At 39.5% G+C, this 19,135-nt stretch overlaps 1 protein-coding gene across 3 annotated transcripts in view; it reads right to left on the bottom strand.

The window, feature by feature from the left end:
* The window catches only part of ADAMTSL1 (ADAMTS like 1), a 943,111-nt gene that overhangs the window by 151,235 nt on the left and 772,741 nt on the right, over window positions 1–19,135 (bottom strand). For all 3 annotated transcript variants that reach the window (XM_075594935.1, XM_075594947.1, XM_075594940.1), the window contains 2 exons: window positions 4,351–4,462; window positions 2,802–2,940 (listed from right to left, as the gene is read on the bottom strand). In XM_075594935.1, the coding sequence (XP_075451050.1) occupies window positions 2,802–2,940; window positions 4,351–4,462 (251 nt within the window). The remainder of the gene's footprint in view (window positions 1–2,801; window positions 2,941–4,350; window positions 4,463–19,135) is intronic.

Raw genomic sequence — 19,135 nt, 5'->3', positions numbered from 1 at the left:
GTACTGTGTGTATTTGTTTTGTGTGTGTGTTTTCTCTGGCTGTCCTGTGGGGGTGATAATGACAGGGTGGGGGGGGGGGGGGGTGGTTGTGAGTGAAAGAGGATGAGGGGGGGGATTGAGAGAGGATCATTAAGATTAGTATTGCTTGCCATATACAGTATGACTGCAGGTCAGTTAATTATAAATGATCTGACCATTACGTCATTTGTTGTAAATTTCCCTCCAAGCATGCACCAATTTGCACTATTTCATATTCTATTTCCTAAAAAATCCTCGGAAAGACACTCCCTCCCAAGACACCTCCCCAGATTTTTTACGAAATAGAATATAAATTGGTGCAAATTGGTGAATACTTGGAGTGAAATTTAGAAAAAATTACAGTCAGGTCATTTATAAATAACGTTCTTCCCCACCAACAATTCTCGCGCGTCGCACACCTTTCATCATTGTGTCCAGTATTTTTTGGACAAGCCACATGGCAACACTAACACTAGCTCACACATAGCACGTCTAAATATTAACCCAAAAGGCACTGCATACGTTACACATCGCATGTTATGGACTATATCGCTGTTGTAGAGGTAAAACTCATTAAGTGCCTATTTAGTCATAGTTAAAGTTACCAAAGCATAAACCTGATTAAGTATGATTTTGAAATAATGTTAAAAAGAACATTTAATGGCCTTTTCCTCAGTACTCAAAGAATGTAGTTAATGACTTTTACCTCTACAATGACAATATGTGTCCTGGAACCAGTTTGTATTTTTTCTGTTACTGTATGTGACTGCTTTCATTACTCTGTGTGCATGTTGTTACAAATGTAACTATTTCCCCTGCCTTCTAAGTCTGTTGCCTTGACAACCCCACTCTGCTCTTTTGTGAGTTGGACTGCCCCTCTTCCCCTTGCTAGATGGCATAGTCCTTGCCTTATTTCCTGCTTGTCCAGGCAAGCATGTTTCCTCTTGGAACCAGCAGCCATTGTGAATAGTCACAACTGCCCTACCTCTTGGTAAAGTAATGTAGTTTACCTATCTCTCATACTAAGCTATTCCCATTACCTAGCATTATCCCACTTGGCATCCTAGCTCTATTTTCTCTCCATTGTTCCCACCCTACAGTATTTTCACGCAGCGTCTTTTCTACTTTTTATTTCTTGTTGTCGCCAAAATAAACACTTCTTCAAATAAGAAGATTCCATTGCTTGGTATATGGGATTGAGTTAAACTACCTATCTCTAATCAGTTGCCACAGTGAGCCTGGGACAGAACAATATGTTTTGTTTCCCCTTTTATCCATGAAGTGGAGAAAATTCAAAGGACTATAAAATTGATAGTGTAGGTACCTGCTGAAGAGGTCTATCTTGATATCATTGCAGGGCATGTATTGGCCAAAAGATTAAACTAAATGCCCCATCCTTAAACTATATATAAATTAACTAACTAATCACATTGTATGTGGATTGGGGCATTTTTGTTTACGGTTGTATATTTGAGGTCACTTTTCCATTAGCACTCCACTTGGCACTATGTATTTTATTTATATACTAGCTGTACCCGGCGTAATATATGCCGATCTAGGAGATCTGAAAGGTGATTAATTAAACATTCACACTTTTTTTACTTATATTTTTTAGTTTAGCAGCATGAGGTGCAGTTAGTACTTGTTGGCAACAGCCATACCATAAACATTATGTAAATATGCACTCATTGACTCTCCTTGGGTAAGTGACAGGCCAATGAGCCTATCACAGAGAGGGAGAGATGTGCAGTCTCATTGACTGTCCCTGGGTGAGAGACAGGCTGCTCACCCTATCACAGAGAGAGAGAGATGTGCAGCCTCACTGTCTGTCTCCGGGTTAGTGACAGGCCGTTTATCCTATCACAGAGGGATGAGAAAAATCTGTAGGCTTTTTGATGTATAGATTACATTAATTAGGACATTAACACACTGACTCTTTCCCTCTGCATCCCACTGCCAGAAACAAAATGTAAATAACCACTCATTGGCTGTCCCTCGGTAAGTGACAGGCCAATCAGCCTATCACAGAGGGGGAGGGATGTACAGCCTACATTAATTAGGACATTAACACCTGTCACTCTCTCTCTGCATCCCACTGCCATTAAAATCACCATCCCCAGTGTTTCCTTGGTGAGAAAGAGGCCATTCAGTCTAACACAGGGGGGGGGGGGGGGGATGTGCAGTCTTATTGGCTATCTCTGGGTGTGACAGGCCGTTCAGCCTATCACAGGGGGAGGTGCAGACATCTTTAGATAGACAGACAGACAGACAGATACTGTAGATAGACAGATAGATAGGGTCTGATTGTTGAATGCTTTTTTAATGTAATGCTTACAGTATATGCATCACTGATCATATATGTAGGATGTATAGTTTACAGGTACAATTCATATATGCTTTGCAGAGTTAACAAGTTTGCTGCGTGAGCAGCAGAGGCAGATACTGTAAATGGATCATCATTCATTAAAGAAGGAATGGCCAATAACATATTATCTAACATATATGTTTTGAAACATTGTGGTGACCTCACCTATTGGGTTAAGCCGCCCTCCCACTCATTCACTGGTAACAGAAATAATGTTAAATTTACCAAATAATCTCTATTCAATCATTTGCCAAATTATCTGAAATTCACTGCAAATTAAAATTTGGTAATGACTAGAATAAAATATCTTAGATTTTGAGTGCTGAAGGGGGCAGCAATGTATTGTTTTGCAATGGGATGGTGACCCCTTCAGCATTAACGGGATTCAAACAAAGATAAATAACATGAGATGACTTACCTGGCCAAGCAAGGGTCCATGTTGCACTCTTGGAGTTTTGGTTTTGGCTTAACATTTTCGGGATAGTAGTGACAATACTGGTCAGCCACTATTCGTCCACTTCTTAGATCATAACACTCGGCAGAAGTCAACTGGTACCCTGCAATAAGAGTCTAGTTAAGAAACATTTTCTGTGAGCACAGACATATGACTATGGCTCATACTTAGGAAGTGGTGCTATTCCATAAGACACCTTCTGGCATAACAAGACACATCCCAATCAATGAAAGTGTCTTGTTGCAGATCATCACTTAATAAATACGGGTCATAATCCCTATACAGTATTATGCTCCATCACAGCACACTGCATCAACTTTAATCAAATACAGATGTGCTTATTTTAACATATTGCAAATGTATAAGTATGTTTACATTTATAGATACCAACATAAAGATATGGCAAAAATGATTACTTGTTTTTAAATTACTACAGTAATTGTAGAATAAGTCAGTTTACATTATTTATAAAAAATAAATGTATAACCTTCTTATAAATGCTTCACAAATATATTCTATTGATTTAAAACTAAATATTTTCTCTGCACTGTGCTTTTTAAAGTGAAAGACCTCTCCACATCTAAATTTCCAAAGATTAGTCGAGGATGACCAGATGTCCTACTCTGATTAGCGTGTTATAGTTTGATTGTGCACCTACTGCATTTTCCTATGGGAAGGTAATGGGTAATATTTAAACCCAAAGCAGCTGAGAATTTCTCTGGAGACCAGGGCCCATCTGGCCAGCTTATCTCAGTTAACAAAAGCGTCATCAATTAAGATTATTAGATGAGTTCTAATTGCTTCTGTCTGAACAACACTGTATATGACTAGAACATTATAGGGGGGGGGGGGGGGGTAGGTTAAAAGTATCATTGCTGATCTGCCCCAGTGCTATAATGTAATAAAAGCAGCAACACGCATGCACAATATGACAGACAATACTGCAGCTTTGCAATTCATTAAAACTACTAGCCCAATCCTATTATTTAATTAATGCATCATACAAGTGACGATTTGTATTTTTGGTATATACCCCTTTGTGTTGGGAAGATTTTCATTTTATAGTCTTATTTTGGCGGTGTATAATTCCCTCAAGAACATTCCATATGATGGGGTGCACATACGGTACGTAACATCTGTGGTTACATAGGCTCAGAACAAGAGAAAGCTCAAAGTGCTCTACAAGGGAGCAATATCTTATTATGTTATCTTTTTCTTTTTTTTTTATGACCTGATAACATGATTAAACCACAGCCTGTATACGTGTTCACACGGTTGCTTCTTTGAACTTACCATGCAATGCAGAGTGTGACTGAACAGACCAATTTATGGGGTTCTATTTTTAGAGTGGTTGTATAATTCTTAATGAGCTAAATAATTATTTATTATTGAACAGTAAATGCAAATGTAATCTGATTTCCAATGTCCAAAAAGTCATATTTTATTAAATGTAAAGTCCTGTGTCAAATGCATATTACAGCTTTGACACGCACTGCTATTTATGAGTCATTACCTCCTCCACATGATGCCGAGCAGGGAAAGAAATCGGTCTCTCTCCATCGATGTATGATAGGCTGGTAGAAAATGAATTGCACTACACTATCAGCAGCTCCAGCATAGTGCACCTGAAAGAGTAATCCACTGGTAGGTTAATGCGGACAGTTGAAGAAAGGAGAATGAACATGAAAGATCAATGCAACATGTGGTCAGTTTCACAGTATAGTACAGAAATCACATTTCAGGACAGTCATTCAGTGCCTTTGCAAAGTGTCACAGGACCTCACAAGTGTCGTTGTGGTGTTAGTGGTGGTGGTGGTGAATCGAGTAAAGTTAAATCAGTGAAACTTGGTGCTGCTGGTGCAACAACTACTCACAGCAAGTTCTGGCAGTAGCATTAATGTCTTTTGAGTACTTCATAAGTGAAACACTGATGCTCACTGTATATCTGATGTGCGAAGAAGCGCCCCTACTGTATTTGACTTTTTTTTTTAATTAAATAGATAGTAGCAGTGTTGATGCAGATTTGAGTGGTAGAATTGTAATGCCCAATAGTTACTGTAAAAGATTCGGCCACAGACATTTTTATCCAGCACGGCTCAGGGTTTTACTTGTTCATGTACTTTACCACACCTTCGGCCTAGTGGCCTACTGGAAATGCAGAGGATGGCTCTAACTAATGTTTCCACTTCAGAAACAACAATTGAATACATTTATGGAGGTTGTTGTGATACTGAAACTGTACCACTAATGCTACCTACCTGGCCTAGACGCCGGGCATGCGCCACTGCAGTTTTAAGACTGTAGCTATAAAAATGCAATATGATTTTAGGTGATGATTGTAAAGATAAAGTAAATTACAAAAGACTTTGGTGGTGATTATGCTAATTGGTAGCGGTGGAAGAAAGGGATGTGGTGGGAGCATAGATACCATTAACAGGTTTTCCAAGGGTATAAATGCCCACCACTTTTATGCTACTAACTATTCCAACCAATGAATGCGAGTTTCATATTGTATTCATAATACCGATTTCCAGTTAGATACTCAGTGTAAGGTGGGAGACAATCAGGTTTGTCGAATAAAGAAACAGGCAAATGAAAGCCCAGCTTAACCACTTTTTTAGTAATGATAACACACTTCAACTTGGGCACCAAAGAGAGACAGTCAATGATTCTAGTTCATGATTTGATGTACAGGACGTTTAATACACATTTTCCACCCTGAAGGAGTGTATTTCATGCTTCTTTGCATATCATACAGTACAAAGTAAGTGAAAAAAAGGAGTATATGGATCAGTAGATATCGGTTAGTTCCTTATCGAATGTTGCGTGGGTGGCAAATACAGTAGGTGTAATTCTATAGTGGAGCACTGTACCGAATAGTTGAGCAATAGCTATTACTATATATATATATATATATATATATATATATATTTTAAATAATGCCAGTGTTTCCACCGCTAATGACTGCCAGAAGGAAATGAAGTAATAACACAAATACAGATGTAGATAACGTTATTACAGCTCATGGCACATTGCAGCGTGACATACACAACGTACCAGCAGGAAAAACAGCCATTGTTTGGAATCAGCCACATGCGAGAAGGGGGCGGGGCTATTTCATTTTAGGGAACGTGCCACAGGTTGCAATAATGTAGGCTACATCTGTAGGAACAAAAAAGACCATAACATACACTGGTGCCAAGAGCATCCAATAAGTATAAAGGGCATGAAGCAGTGCTATTCCATGATTGTCACTGGTGATATGGGATAAATTATGCTTTTGTGGACTACTAAATAGTCTCTTGTGCAATGGATTCTTTATCTATTCACAGCGGAATGGATTCTTTATCTATTCACAGCAGAGTAATAGTCTCTAAAAAGAGACCCAAGTGATTCAAACTCCCAAGAGAATCCAAAATACAGCTGTACTAACATAAGGCCGTGAGCACATAGAGGTGCGCTAAGTCGATGGATGGCAAAAACAGGATATTTTATTGTTTGGAAAATGATTACAACGTGTAATCAGGAAAGTCACCAGATATGTTTGCCTCCTGCCATCCTGGAAAGCCTCAACTGTGACACATCAAGTATCAACTGCAGTCACACAAGATCTATGTGGTCCAGTTCTGCTCTGGGTTGCTCCAGTTGTATTATCCACCAGTCTTTCTCAATCATAAACCATGTGCAGAGAAATAATATAATATTAAATACTACCCAGAGGTGGAACAGAGTTCAACATAATACATAAATATAGGTCACCATGCCCTTTCATTAAAAATGCTTCATGGTACAGTAGAAACTAGTAACTTCTGACTTCTTCATATATTCAGTCCAAATATGACAATTTTAAGCTCATCTGTTTTGTAGATGTTTGTGTCTTCTGTAGTCGATATATATATCCATTTAGGCCGCTTTTGGCTGGAAATTTCCATGAAAGTGTATGGGATTTTTGGACTGAAAACCGCCCAAACGGCTGCTTGGATGAACAGTAAATAGAATTACCTTCCTTCATGAATAAAAAGGAAAATTTGGGTCAAAATGACAAGAAACTTGATTAACTGTACAGAATAATTTTTAATGATAAGCATTTAGCACACATATGAAGCATTAAAAAAAGAATGCATCAGTATCCTATCACAAGTAAGAATGTGATACATTCAACTGTCAAGTTAGTTATATTTATTTACATTTGATGCCAATTCACATACATTCTCAGAACCCAAAGCATACACCTCCATATGTTTAAATCACAAAGAAAATATACACGCACATATTCAACCTAGGTCAAAACATAGGATATTCTTTTAAAATGATGATTTGTACAGTGTTATACAGTACCTGGTTTAATTATTTGCTTTTTCACATCAAGCTGCCTCTGCTCATACTTAGCAGTTCATCAGATAAAAGCATTCTGTTTCTTTTACAAAGTCAAATATACGGTAAGAAACATGTTTGTCAAACTTAATCCTGGAGATTTTTGAAGCACAAAAAAAAAAAAATTAACTGCAAGAAATCTACACCAGATTTACAACGGGAAATAAATCTATTGCTATCTATAGGATTCCTTTTATTTCATCAATCTGGTGCTATTTCTTGCTCCCCAAATGTCCTCAAATGTATCAAAGGAATAAGTTTAAATGAAAGCAACTGGATTCCTTAATAAACCTGGTGCAGTGCTCTTTGCCTGGGTTTTCCAGCATGAAGACTGTAATCATTGATTCCACTCACAGATGTAGCCGTTTTCATTGTCCGATGTAGTTAGGACTGCCGGAACGTTTTTTTTTTTGGACTGGGGGTGCTGTACATACAAAATTATTAACATACATACATAATAGCGTCAAAATGTAGAAACTCAGCGAGGCTGTCGCACCCCCCGCCTCCTTACGTCCAGCCCCATGTGACTGTGGAACGTCATGGTGCTGGTGGGCTAAATTGGGATATTCTGCACCAACGCTGCCATTGTAGTTCTGAGAAGTCTTATATGCATCCTGATACTCAGTGCACACTTTGTTTAGGTTTTTTATGTCAAGTGGCTTTGTCAGTAATATTTTTATCACCTACTGTAGTCACTTAGAGCAGGGGTGTACAAACTGGGGGTGCAGGGTTTACAGAGGCCCCGCGCGCTTCACGAAGGAATTTAAATTAAATGCCGGGGGAGCGCCGAAGGCCTCTGTAAACTTCACTTTCCTTGGCTCAGACGGTTTCTGGAGACACGTTGCCATGGCAATGCAGCATCAAATGACACCACGGGGTCACTTGACGCTGTGCTGCCATGGCGTCGTAATGTCAGAAAGCCAGAGCCAAGGTAAGGAGGGGAGCGGGGGGAAGGGGGGGAGAGCCGGAAGGGGGGCACAGGGCAAACAGATTGCACACCCCTGACATAGAGGGGGATCTATCAATGTCTCAAGCAAAACGCACCGTACTACATTTATCAAAGGGAAAAAATCCCCAATGTTTACAATGAGCCGTATTTCTTTGATAAATGTGTGCATTTGCCCCAGTTTGATTGCTCACCCACTTAGGGGTCTATTTATCAAACATGTCCAAAACAATCTGCCCCAGAAATAATCATTGGGATCCATGGGATTTCTTTTCATTAATAAACCTACTGCTTTATTTAGCTCCAATTGTGCCGCCATTTCAAAGTCAGGAGTCTGCAAACAATACGTCTTCTGTCCTACAACCTTTCCCCTTACAAGTAGAGATTTATATTCTCGTGTGATTGTTGCATAAAAATATCTATTTCAATCTGTCTGTTTCTCGTTGCACCTTTTTGGTGCTGGAGGTCCGGTGGCACCAGAGTCTCACCGGACATCCAAGACATGGGGCCATTTAATCGCTTCGGTAGCCATCCAGATCGTGGCCATCCCCCTAATGAAGAAAACGGATATGGAGTATCCTCCAGTTCCGTTTCAGTGGCCGACCTCCCCTGGAACATTAGCGAAAATACAGTAGTCATGATGAACCTACGACACAAAGCCCCTGGCGTGCCGGCCCTCATGACGTATCAGGTGTGTCAATAGGGCACTGTAAAGGTTAGTCACACTATATATGCATTGCATTTTCTTGTTATTTCTGTGTACTTCTAAGTACACAGACAAACCAAAGAGGTCTATTTGCCAATCCTCTCCACTTTTCTTTTTAAACGAGCAATCCATGCCAGCATTGTTTTGATTAAGTATATATATATATATATATATATATTTTTTTTTAAAGCAGGGGGTCTCCGGATGTGACCCCCTGCTTCTTGTGATACTTACCTCTGAAGTAGGTGCCGAAGCTGCTCCGGCAGCTGCTCCGGCTCAGCAAGCAGAGCTCTAAAGTTTAGAGCTCCTGCATAACAATGGGCCAAAAGGAAGCCACACCAATGATGTCACAGCTTCCTATTGGTCCGCAGAGCGCAAAATCTTTGAACAGAGAACATATTGTGAACCATGGTGACCGAGGAGAGCAGCTACCCGCACCTACTTTGGAGGCAAGAATCTGCAGAAGCAGGGGGCCTAAGGAGCTGAAATTAACGCGGATCAGCTGCGGAGACCCCCTGTTTCAATGCTATATATATAAAAATTAAAAAATCCACTGGCACAGATTACCACTCTAAAACACATTTTCTTATTGCTCTGTGTGATGTCAACACATTTCCTACTCTGTTAGCATAAAGTGAGAAACACTTTGCTCTCAGAGTCACGTCAAATAGCACTTTTATTTTGAGTCTCAGCATTCTGACCACCGCAAGAATGACAATTACCAACAAGTAGAGAAAATGGAACTCTACATCTACTGTATGCCTAGTATTGACTTGGCTGGTTATTTTTGCATGCCAGCTTGGCACTGACGTTCAGGGTCTAATGGTTGCAAGGTAAAATCCCCAAAGATTGCATTTGGTTTGCTAATGATTGGCAGCTACGCTGAAAAGCAGGGGCAAGCACAAATTATATCCCGAAATTCAGAAGCATCTGAGGAATGTGCATAGTGAACATCTGGCAAATGTAACGCTGACCTTTTATTACATTACATATATATGTATATGTATATGTATATATATATATATATATATATATATATATATATATATATATATATATATATAAATATAGCTGTGTGCTCATCTGCATGTCTTAGGCGGTCGCAGACCTGCCTAAGACATGCAGATGAGCACACAGCTATATTTGCATATTTGCTTTCCTGTGGAGGGTTTTTATCACTTTTTTTACTCACCATAACTTAACTCAGTATTATGGTTTATATATATATATATATATATATATATATATATATATATATATATATATATATATATATGTAAATATATATATATAGCATTTCGTTAGCCACAGAACGGTATCGTCTATTCATTTTTTATTTTATATATATATATATATATATATATATATATATATATATATATATATATATATATAAAGCCTGAAGAATGCAATGGCATTTTAATGCACAATTAGACATGCACACTTGTAACATCTTATCACTTACACGGAAGGGTTGATGCTCATTTGTCACACTCAACATAAACAGATAAGGGATGCGAGAAGCAAATTACATTCTAATTTAAGATCTGCCTCTCATTTTCCCAATAACACAGTCTTGTTGCAGGGGCTAATTGAAGAGTAAGTGGTTCTGTTTTGTCCTATTATACTAATTCACATGGACACAGCTACTTTACACTACCAATTCTTAAAATATTTTGCAATTATTTAAGCAGCAACCCCACCACCTAACTAACCATTTTTAAAAAATTTTTTTTACAGGACTGGATCTAAAGGGTCTTCTGGAGCTGAATCCCACTATTTTAAGCTGTGGGGACTACCTTTGGTTACCCAGATAGTTACCAGTGCATGTTACTTGTATGACTTCCTCTTTGTTAAAGGGGAATTAAATGACCATTCAATAGGAGGCCCCGACTGATGATGTTGAACCTTCCAGCACCAGAATTCACTTGGGTGGGCTAGAAGGAGTCTTATGGACCGGAACTGCGTAGTAAATACAGTATGGGCCAGTATGGTTTGAGGTTCCTTCACAGAGTAAATAAGCACCAGAACAGTTAAGGTACCTGGTTTCCCTCTGCAGAGGTGGGAGGAGGTAACAGACCCATTATAAGGAGGCTAGGATGTGATGACAGGCATTATACAACATCTAAATATTATTATAATGTCAATTCCCTGGTATGCTTTTGTATTCCCAATCTTGGCAATAATCTTCCTTCACCTCTGAACTTGTCCTGGTGCTCCCCCACAATGCACAAGAATCTCACGCAGAGCAGCTATCACATTACACTGACTGTTTAATATTCTACAGAATTTCAGGTTATACAACAATCTGACAAATTCTGTTTGTTCAGTCAGTGCTGGATTTCAATCAGCAGCAAGATGACTTTTAGTACTGTTAAACGAAAAAAGTTTTCAAAAGCCCTATGATTAAAATAATGTTGCTAATTGTTTTGGGCAAGAATGGAATTACAATTAAAAAAACAAACCTCTGAGGAACACATTCGTGATCTGGATGTGTACACTGTATAATTCATAGAATCAAAGCTTTGTTTAAAAAAAAAATATATATATATTTCTCAAAGCAGTGAACTTAACCTCACAGCAGTAATACAGTAATAGTAGGTTGGGTTGATTAAACATATGTTATTCTATATTGGGCATCTTAATTCTCCATTCCATGAGATGCAGCTTTAAAGCACTTCAATTGTTTTCAACAGTAGCTAAGCACGGCTGTCTTTAATGAGCTCAACCCTTCTCATGTTAGTCTACTTTAGGATTTTTTCATCATTATGCTTCAGTGGGTGGCATGCAGTTCTAAAAAGTTTGCTTGGTTGTAACTTGGTTGTAACCATTACTTTGCCATGGAATATTCAAGCAATACAAGGCTTAAACATCAACTACGGAGTTGAAGTCCAGATATTGGAGATAAGGAAAAAGCAGAGGTATTAAACAAATTCTTTGCCTCTTTATTTACCAGGGAAGAATCAATTTCTATAGTAGTGCCGCAGGAGGAAGCCACAACCTGTATATTAACAAAGAATTGATTAACTGAGGAAGAAGTTCACAGACGGCTTGATAAAATTAAAGTAAATAAGGCACCTGGCCCTGATTGCATAACTCAAGGAGTTAAGTTCAGTAATAGCCAAACCATTACAGTTAATATTCAAGAATTCAATTTCCATAGGCTCAGTATCACAAGATTGGCGTAAAGCAGATTTGGTGCCTATATTTCAAAAGGGAGCTAGATCACAACCGGGGAATTACAGACCTGTAAGCCTGACTTCAATAGTGGGGAAGCTACTTGAAGGTTTAATACAGGATAATATTCAGGAATACCTAATGGAAAACAAAATTATTAGTAATAGTCAGCATGGATTATGAAGGATAGATCATGCCAAACTAACCTTATTTGTTTCTTTGATGAGGTAAGTAGGAATTTAGACCAGCGTAATGCAGTTGATGGGGTCTACTTAGATTTTGCAAAGGCTTTTGATATGGTTCCACACAGGAGATTAGTGTACAAAATAAAGCAAATTGGACTTGGACTATTAAGATATATGCACCTGGATTGAAAACTGGTTGAAGGATAGACCACAGAGAGTTGTCATAAATGGAATTTTTTCAAGTTGGGCTAAAGTTGTGAGTGGAGTACCTCAGGGATCGGTACTGGGACCCTGCTTTTTAACTTTTTTTATTAATTGACCTTGAGGGTGGCATAGAGAGCAACGTTTTCATCTTTGCTGATGACACTAAATTACGTAAGGTAGTAGAATCAGAGCAGGATGTAATTTCTCTCCAGAAGGACTTGGAGAGACTGAAACTTGGGCAGGTAAATGGCAAATGAGATTTAATACAGATAAATGTAAGGTTATGCATTTGGAAAACAAGAATAAACAGGCGACTTACAAATTAAATGGGGATAAATTAGGGGAATCCTTGATGGAGAAGGATTGAGGAGTGCTTGTAGAGTGTAACGAGTGCTCACTACAAGCAGGACGGGACCGCGAAGCTGAGGTGGGGATGTTAGTAGCCACCGACCTACAACCGCGTCCGGAGTGCAGAGTAATGGTCGTGTGGCTGGGTCAGGGTAGGAGAGGTCTGGATGGTAGTATATACTCGCCGTGGTAAGGGATTGGAGAGAGTAGAATCCTCGTTACCCATTGCTGTTGTCAAAGAGGAGAGAAAGTGGAAGTCCAGAATCGAGCCGAGGTCAAGGGGTCAGAGAAGACAGAGGTCCAGGTACGAGCTGTGGTCAAAAACGGGAAGCAAAAGAAGAGAAGGCAGCAGGTTGCATGAGGCAAACACACGAAACACATACCTAAGTTTATGCTCAGCCAGTTTGTAGGAGGGTGGCTGAGCATTTAAAGGACAGGCAGCAAATGGAAAGGCAGCACATAGGTGCAAGGTAATGAATGCAGGACAGCCCACAGCTGCAGGGTAATGAGTAGTTAGACGTATGCTGTCTGCTGATAGGCCGGGATAGAATACACTACTGGTGTGGAGCAGCTGATGAGAGTGTTAACCCCTTATTCACCTGTGTCCGCGCGGCGCCTGCTTGTAGGTAGCATGCGATGTGCGTCGTCCGTGTCGCATCACAGGGGCAGAGCCTGGGACAGGTCCTTGGTGTATTTTCTTTCCAAGTGGTACAGTGCCTGCAAGTAGGTTGTAGCTGACGCGCGTCACCCGTGACGTCGCGGGGTGCCTCACGGAGGCGGGGCTGAGCCCGATCCTGACATAAAGACAAAACTCACAAACAAATAGACTAAACTCCCTACAAGCGCTAACCTAAACAAAACAAGTGGCTTAGCAATAGTGCCCAAAGTCATGCAGTAGCTGCAAAGGCAAACAAGATCTTATCTTGCATTAAACGGGCAATGGATGGAAGGGAAGTAAATATAATTATGCCCCTTTGCAAAGCATTAGTAAGACCACACCTTGAATATGGAGTACAATTTTGGGCACCACTCCTTAGACAAGACATTATTGAACTAGAGAGAGTGCAGAGAAGAGCCACCAAATTAATAAAGGGGATGGACAATCTAAGTTATGAGGAGAGGCTAGCTAAATTAGATTTATTTACATTAGAAAAGAGGCGTCTAAGAGGGGATAAGATAACTATATAAAAATATATTTGGGGACAGTACAAGGAGCTTTCAGGAGCTTTTCCCTTATGAGATATCATTTGATGATATGTCACTAGTGTTTTTTGTTTGCCTTCCTCCAGATCAATATATAGTACTGTAAGTACGGATATAGGATAAAGTACCTGTTGTCTAAATTTAGCATAGGTTGAACTTGATGGACGTATGTCTTTTTTCCACCTCATCTATTATGTAACTATGTAACTATTTAACATATCGAATGACTTCAGTGTTGAGATGTTGGTTATCATTATAAAAATGCTGCTCATGCTACATTTAACACTGGCTGTCGCCAAAGGACAATACATCGTAGGGGCTGATTGAATACTCCGAAGTTCTCGACTGCCCTAGGACTGGTCCGTGGTAGTTCATATGAGGTTTTTGTTATGGGAGTAGTACATAGAATAAGCCCCTCAGTTTCTGTGACATACTCTTTTCCACGGTCCCTGCTGTTTGTAGAAATACCTAGCTGTCAAGTTCAAAATCAACTGTAAAAGAAAACATATTTCTGCTTTTGTACTGTACTTTAACCTTTTTGCATTGCAAGTTATCTTCTATAGGTAATGGGCTCCAGGACTGCTGAGGTATTATCTTATTAGAGCAACTGAGTGGTCATTTCCTACTATGAAAAAAGTTTAGGAATAAGTAATCCCTTCTTTGCTAGGGTTGCCTACAATTCAATGCTATGCTTTGCAATGCATTACTAACCCCTCTGGCAGGGAAGGGTTTAAGAGCTAAAGGACCCTTACTGATCAATTGCCAAAATGATTGCACAAATCCAACATGATTGTAGTAGACTTCCTTCAATTTCTGTCTGCTGGTTTTAATAAAAAAATTGCATTAACAAAAGGCATTTGTTTTTTCACAATGTACTTTCATTAAAAGCTATATGGCACATTGTATACCAACAGATCAAGCAAATCAGTGGTCAATAGAATGTTAACCCTTTCAATCAGTACCGTCCCCCCCCCCCAACCATGGATAAATAGCTAACAAGGTAGTTGAAAATAAATATTGGACTTTTTACAGAGTTGAAGAGTGAGACATTTTTTATTTGACTGTGGCATGAAAGTAAATGCTGTGCCCATATCTGCTTTACCCTGTTACCTTGTCCAATAGATGAATTCTTAGAATGCCCCGTCATTTTCACTTGTTAAGGTCTCATCTTAGAGGGAGTGTGGCCAAGTGCTGTTACTCTATGAAATTTAGCAGCATTGCAATGAGTCAACAAGAAAAACTGAAAACTAACACTGGAATCCATGGAAGATAGCCGAGAGCAACTGTTGATATTGGGTGGGGATTTTAATATGGTACCAGATCCGGATAAGACCACCCAGAGCAATCACACTCTGCTATGACATATAATGTAGCTAAGAAATTTAGACTGCTACTTAAAGAATATGGTTTGTGGGATGCTTGGTGCACTGTAGCTCACATAAAGGACAGATGGCTTACGCTTTTTATTCACCCCCACACGATTCGTGCTCCAAAATTGACAATATATTTGTATCCCCGGGAATTTTAGAGGTATTAGTCCACACAGGGCCTATCACGTGGTCAGACCACGCCCTGGTGGTGATTCTGTTCGATCCCCCATTTCCTAGGACTCAATCATTCCATTGGAGGATGAACGACTCATCACTGAATTACCCAGAGATTAACTCACAAATTGCAGACTTACTCAAAAATTATTTTCATATCAACAATGGCTCTGTAGAATCAACATCACTACTATGGTAAACACATAAGGCCACGATCAGAGGACAGCGTATCTCAATAGCATCACACAGACAGAGAATAAGAATAGAAAACAAAAAAGTGACAGAAAAAAATGTAAAACTAGAACAATCACATAAAAAAAACCCCACCGAGGAAAATGTATAAAATCCTGACCCAGGCAAAGGGGGAACTTTAGAGGGTGCAATTAGAGGACGTAGAGAAAGCCCTTAAGTGGACTAAGCAAATGTATTATGATAAGGGAGATAAGGCAGACTGCTTATTGGCAAATAAACTTAGAGGGATAAGGTTGAGAGCATTAGTCCCTGCTATTATGCTAAAAGGAGGAGAAGTGACCTATAACCCCTTAAAGATAGCAGAGGAATTTGCTACATTTTATATGGATTGCTACGATCTCGACAATTCAACTCCGAATGCTAAAGTCCCGGACCTGCCCCAGACCGAGGCCTATCTTAGAGATTGTAACCTCCCCAAACTATCGGAGGAAGACCACAACGTTTTATATGCAAAAATAACCCGCTTAGAGTTAGTAAGGGTGGTTGAAGCTCATTGAAGCCATCAAAGGTTCTGGGCCCAGATGGTTTCTCAAATTTGTACTACAAAAATGTTATAAGAATCCTAGGACCATGCTTACTAGATTTATTCAATGATTTTCTCAGTGGAAAACAAATCCCCCCACAGATGACGAAAGGACCCCTTATGTTGTGGTAGCTAGAGGCCAATCTCATTGCTTAATACGGATCTAAAAATTTATAGTAAAATTCTGGCCAACAGGTTGAACCCAATACTCCCTAGATTAATCCATTATGATCAGGAAGGTTTTGTGAACGAACGCCAGGCGTCAGATAACATAAGGGAAATTATTAATGTGATAGAACAGATACATAAACTAAGATGAAAGCAGTGCTGTTGAGCCTGGATGTGGTGAAGGCGTTCGATAGGATAAGATGGGATTTTTTTTAGATAAAACATCTAGACAAGATAAGACATTGGAGGCATTTGGATTTTCAGGGGATTTTCTACAAGGGGTCCGACCCCTCTACCAGACGCCAACAGCCACTTTGAAGATCCCAGGGGGGGAGAAGTCTGATAACAATTAAGAACAGGACTAGACATAGGTGCCTCCTCTCTCCTCTTATTTTAGCCTTGACAATTGAACCCCTCGTGGCTACAATCAGAGCTTCCCCAAATATTCAAGGGATTAATATAAAAGATGTGTTACAAATTTTCACTTTTTGCGGATTATATTATCCTTATTATAGCTAACCCATTGAAATCTCTCCTGAATTTACAATCTGCTCTCCGGAGGTTTGGGGAATTGTCTGGGTATAAAGTTAATGTGAGAAAATCGGAAGCGCTAAATTTAACGTTAATGGAAAAGGAGGTTGAGGTTCTTAAATGACATTTTGACTATAGGTGGAAAAAGACCCATTTGAAATATTTACGAATATACCTTACTAGGGACTACAACTCATTATATAAATATACTGTAAGTATCCCAAACTTTTTTCTAAGATTGGAAAGGATCTACGAGCTTGGAATTCTCACTACATCTCTTGGATAGGGCGTATAACCGCGGTAAAGAGGAACATCCTCCCAGACGTCTATATTATTTCCAAACATTACTAATATCTGTCCCACATACAAATTTAAAAGAAATCCAAAACTGTATTATGCAATTTATTTGGAAACATAAACAACCGAGAATAGCCAGGTCAATTATGCTGGAATCTAAAGAACGAGGGGGTCTAGCGGTTCCAAATATTCTAACAAATTGTTTATTAGCACTCCCCGGGAGGGACCTATGCTTGGGTGGATCTGAAAAGCTAATTTAAATACCCGGTTGGCGTGCCTACTCTGCTGTGTTCGAGCTCCGAGACTGGGCTTTGGGTGTACTTTGAAAATCTGGCAGTTGGCAAAAAAGAAATATAAGGTTATGTCAACTCCATCTAGATTTGCACCCCTGTTCGGTAATCCAGGGTTCTGGCCGGGTTTTCAGGGTCGGGACTTTGAAACTTGGAGACATTGAGGAATTCTAGAGGTGGGAAATTTATTAGAAAAAGTTAAGTTGATGTTGTTTGAGGAATTGATGAGAAAATACGGTTTACATCGGAAAAGGTGTTTAAATATATGCAGGTCTGACATTTTGTGCGCTGGGGTTTCTACGAGGAGGAATTCCCTAAATACACATGATTCGAAGATTTATGCAAAACAAAAAAATATCCAAAAAGTTTGATCTCATTCCTGTACCAAGGTTTAATCTCCCAAAAGGATGCCCGGCCCACAAATATATGGACCAGTGGGCTCTGGATTTCCAGACTGAAATAACAAGAGAGGACTGGGAAGATATATGGGATAATGCAGGTAAAATCTCTATATGCACAGTTACAAAAGAGAATATTTACAACATTTTGTTACGCTGGTATTACACTCCCAAAAGTTTAAAGCAAATGTTCCCGGAGGCGACCGATAGATGTTGGAGGGGATGCGCACAGATAATGGATCTAGCACATACATGGTGATTTTGTCCAGTAATACAGACATACTGGGTGACAGTTTTTAAATTAATAGAAGATGTGATGGGAATCAAGGTTATGCTAGACCCAATTTTAATCATTTTGGCTAAGCCTATGGAAGATGTAAATCATTACACAGCTACATTAATTTTGCATATATTAACGGAGGCTATGTACGCGGTTGCAGCAGCATGGAAAAAGACACTGCCACCCTCCAGAAGAGAGGTTATTAGAAGGGTTAACGACGTACAATTAATTGAGAGATTTACCTCATTTTTGAATCACACCACAAGGAAGTTTTCATAGAGTCTGGGATCCCTGGGATGTTGGGTAGGGGTAAGACCCCAATAGGATAGAGGTACTGGGAGTGATGAGTGTAGGCGATGTTGTTGATAAAATGTTGTATGATATGTAATGTGATTGTTGTCAATTGTAAGAATTCTGATACAAAATGTTTTTTCCCCCCCTCACTCCCCCTTTTTTTCTGTACCCCTCTCCTTCCCATTTATGTTTGAAAATCTTAATAACAATATAAGTGTAAAACAAAAAAAAGAGGTACTTAATTGCCTTAGGGTAGGTCAAAGTGTGACCAATGTATAAACACACCAAAAAACAAAGACTAATAACTTAAAAATTAACCCCTGCCGGCACATTCATCCGGTGCTGGTGTAAATTATTTCAGCCTGAGACCGTGTTCAGTGAGAAGTCAATTGCTGTTAACCACTTTATTATGTGCTAGTACAGCGGAGCGCAAACTTTTGTTGCTACACCCTCATGTCTTGTCTGCCCCATTGCTCGCGCCACCCCCTACATTGGAGCTGCGTCAAATGACGCTGCGGGGTCATGTGACGTCGCATATTAAATGCCATGTTGACACGTCACACAGCCATCTGAATCAC

Source organism: Ascaphus truei, chromosome 1 (genome assembly GCF_040206685.1).
Source record: "Ascaphus truei isolate aAscTru1 chromosome 1, aAscTru1.hap1, whole genome shotgun sequence".
NCBI lineage: Eukaryota > Metazoa > Chordata > Amphibia > Anura > Ascaphidae > Ascaphus > Ascaphus truei.
This window is presented reverse-complemented; position numbering and strand designations above follow the sequence as displayed.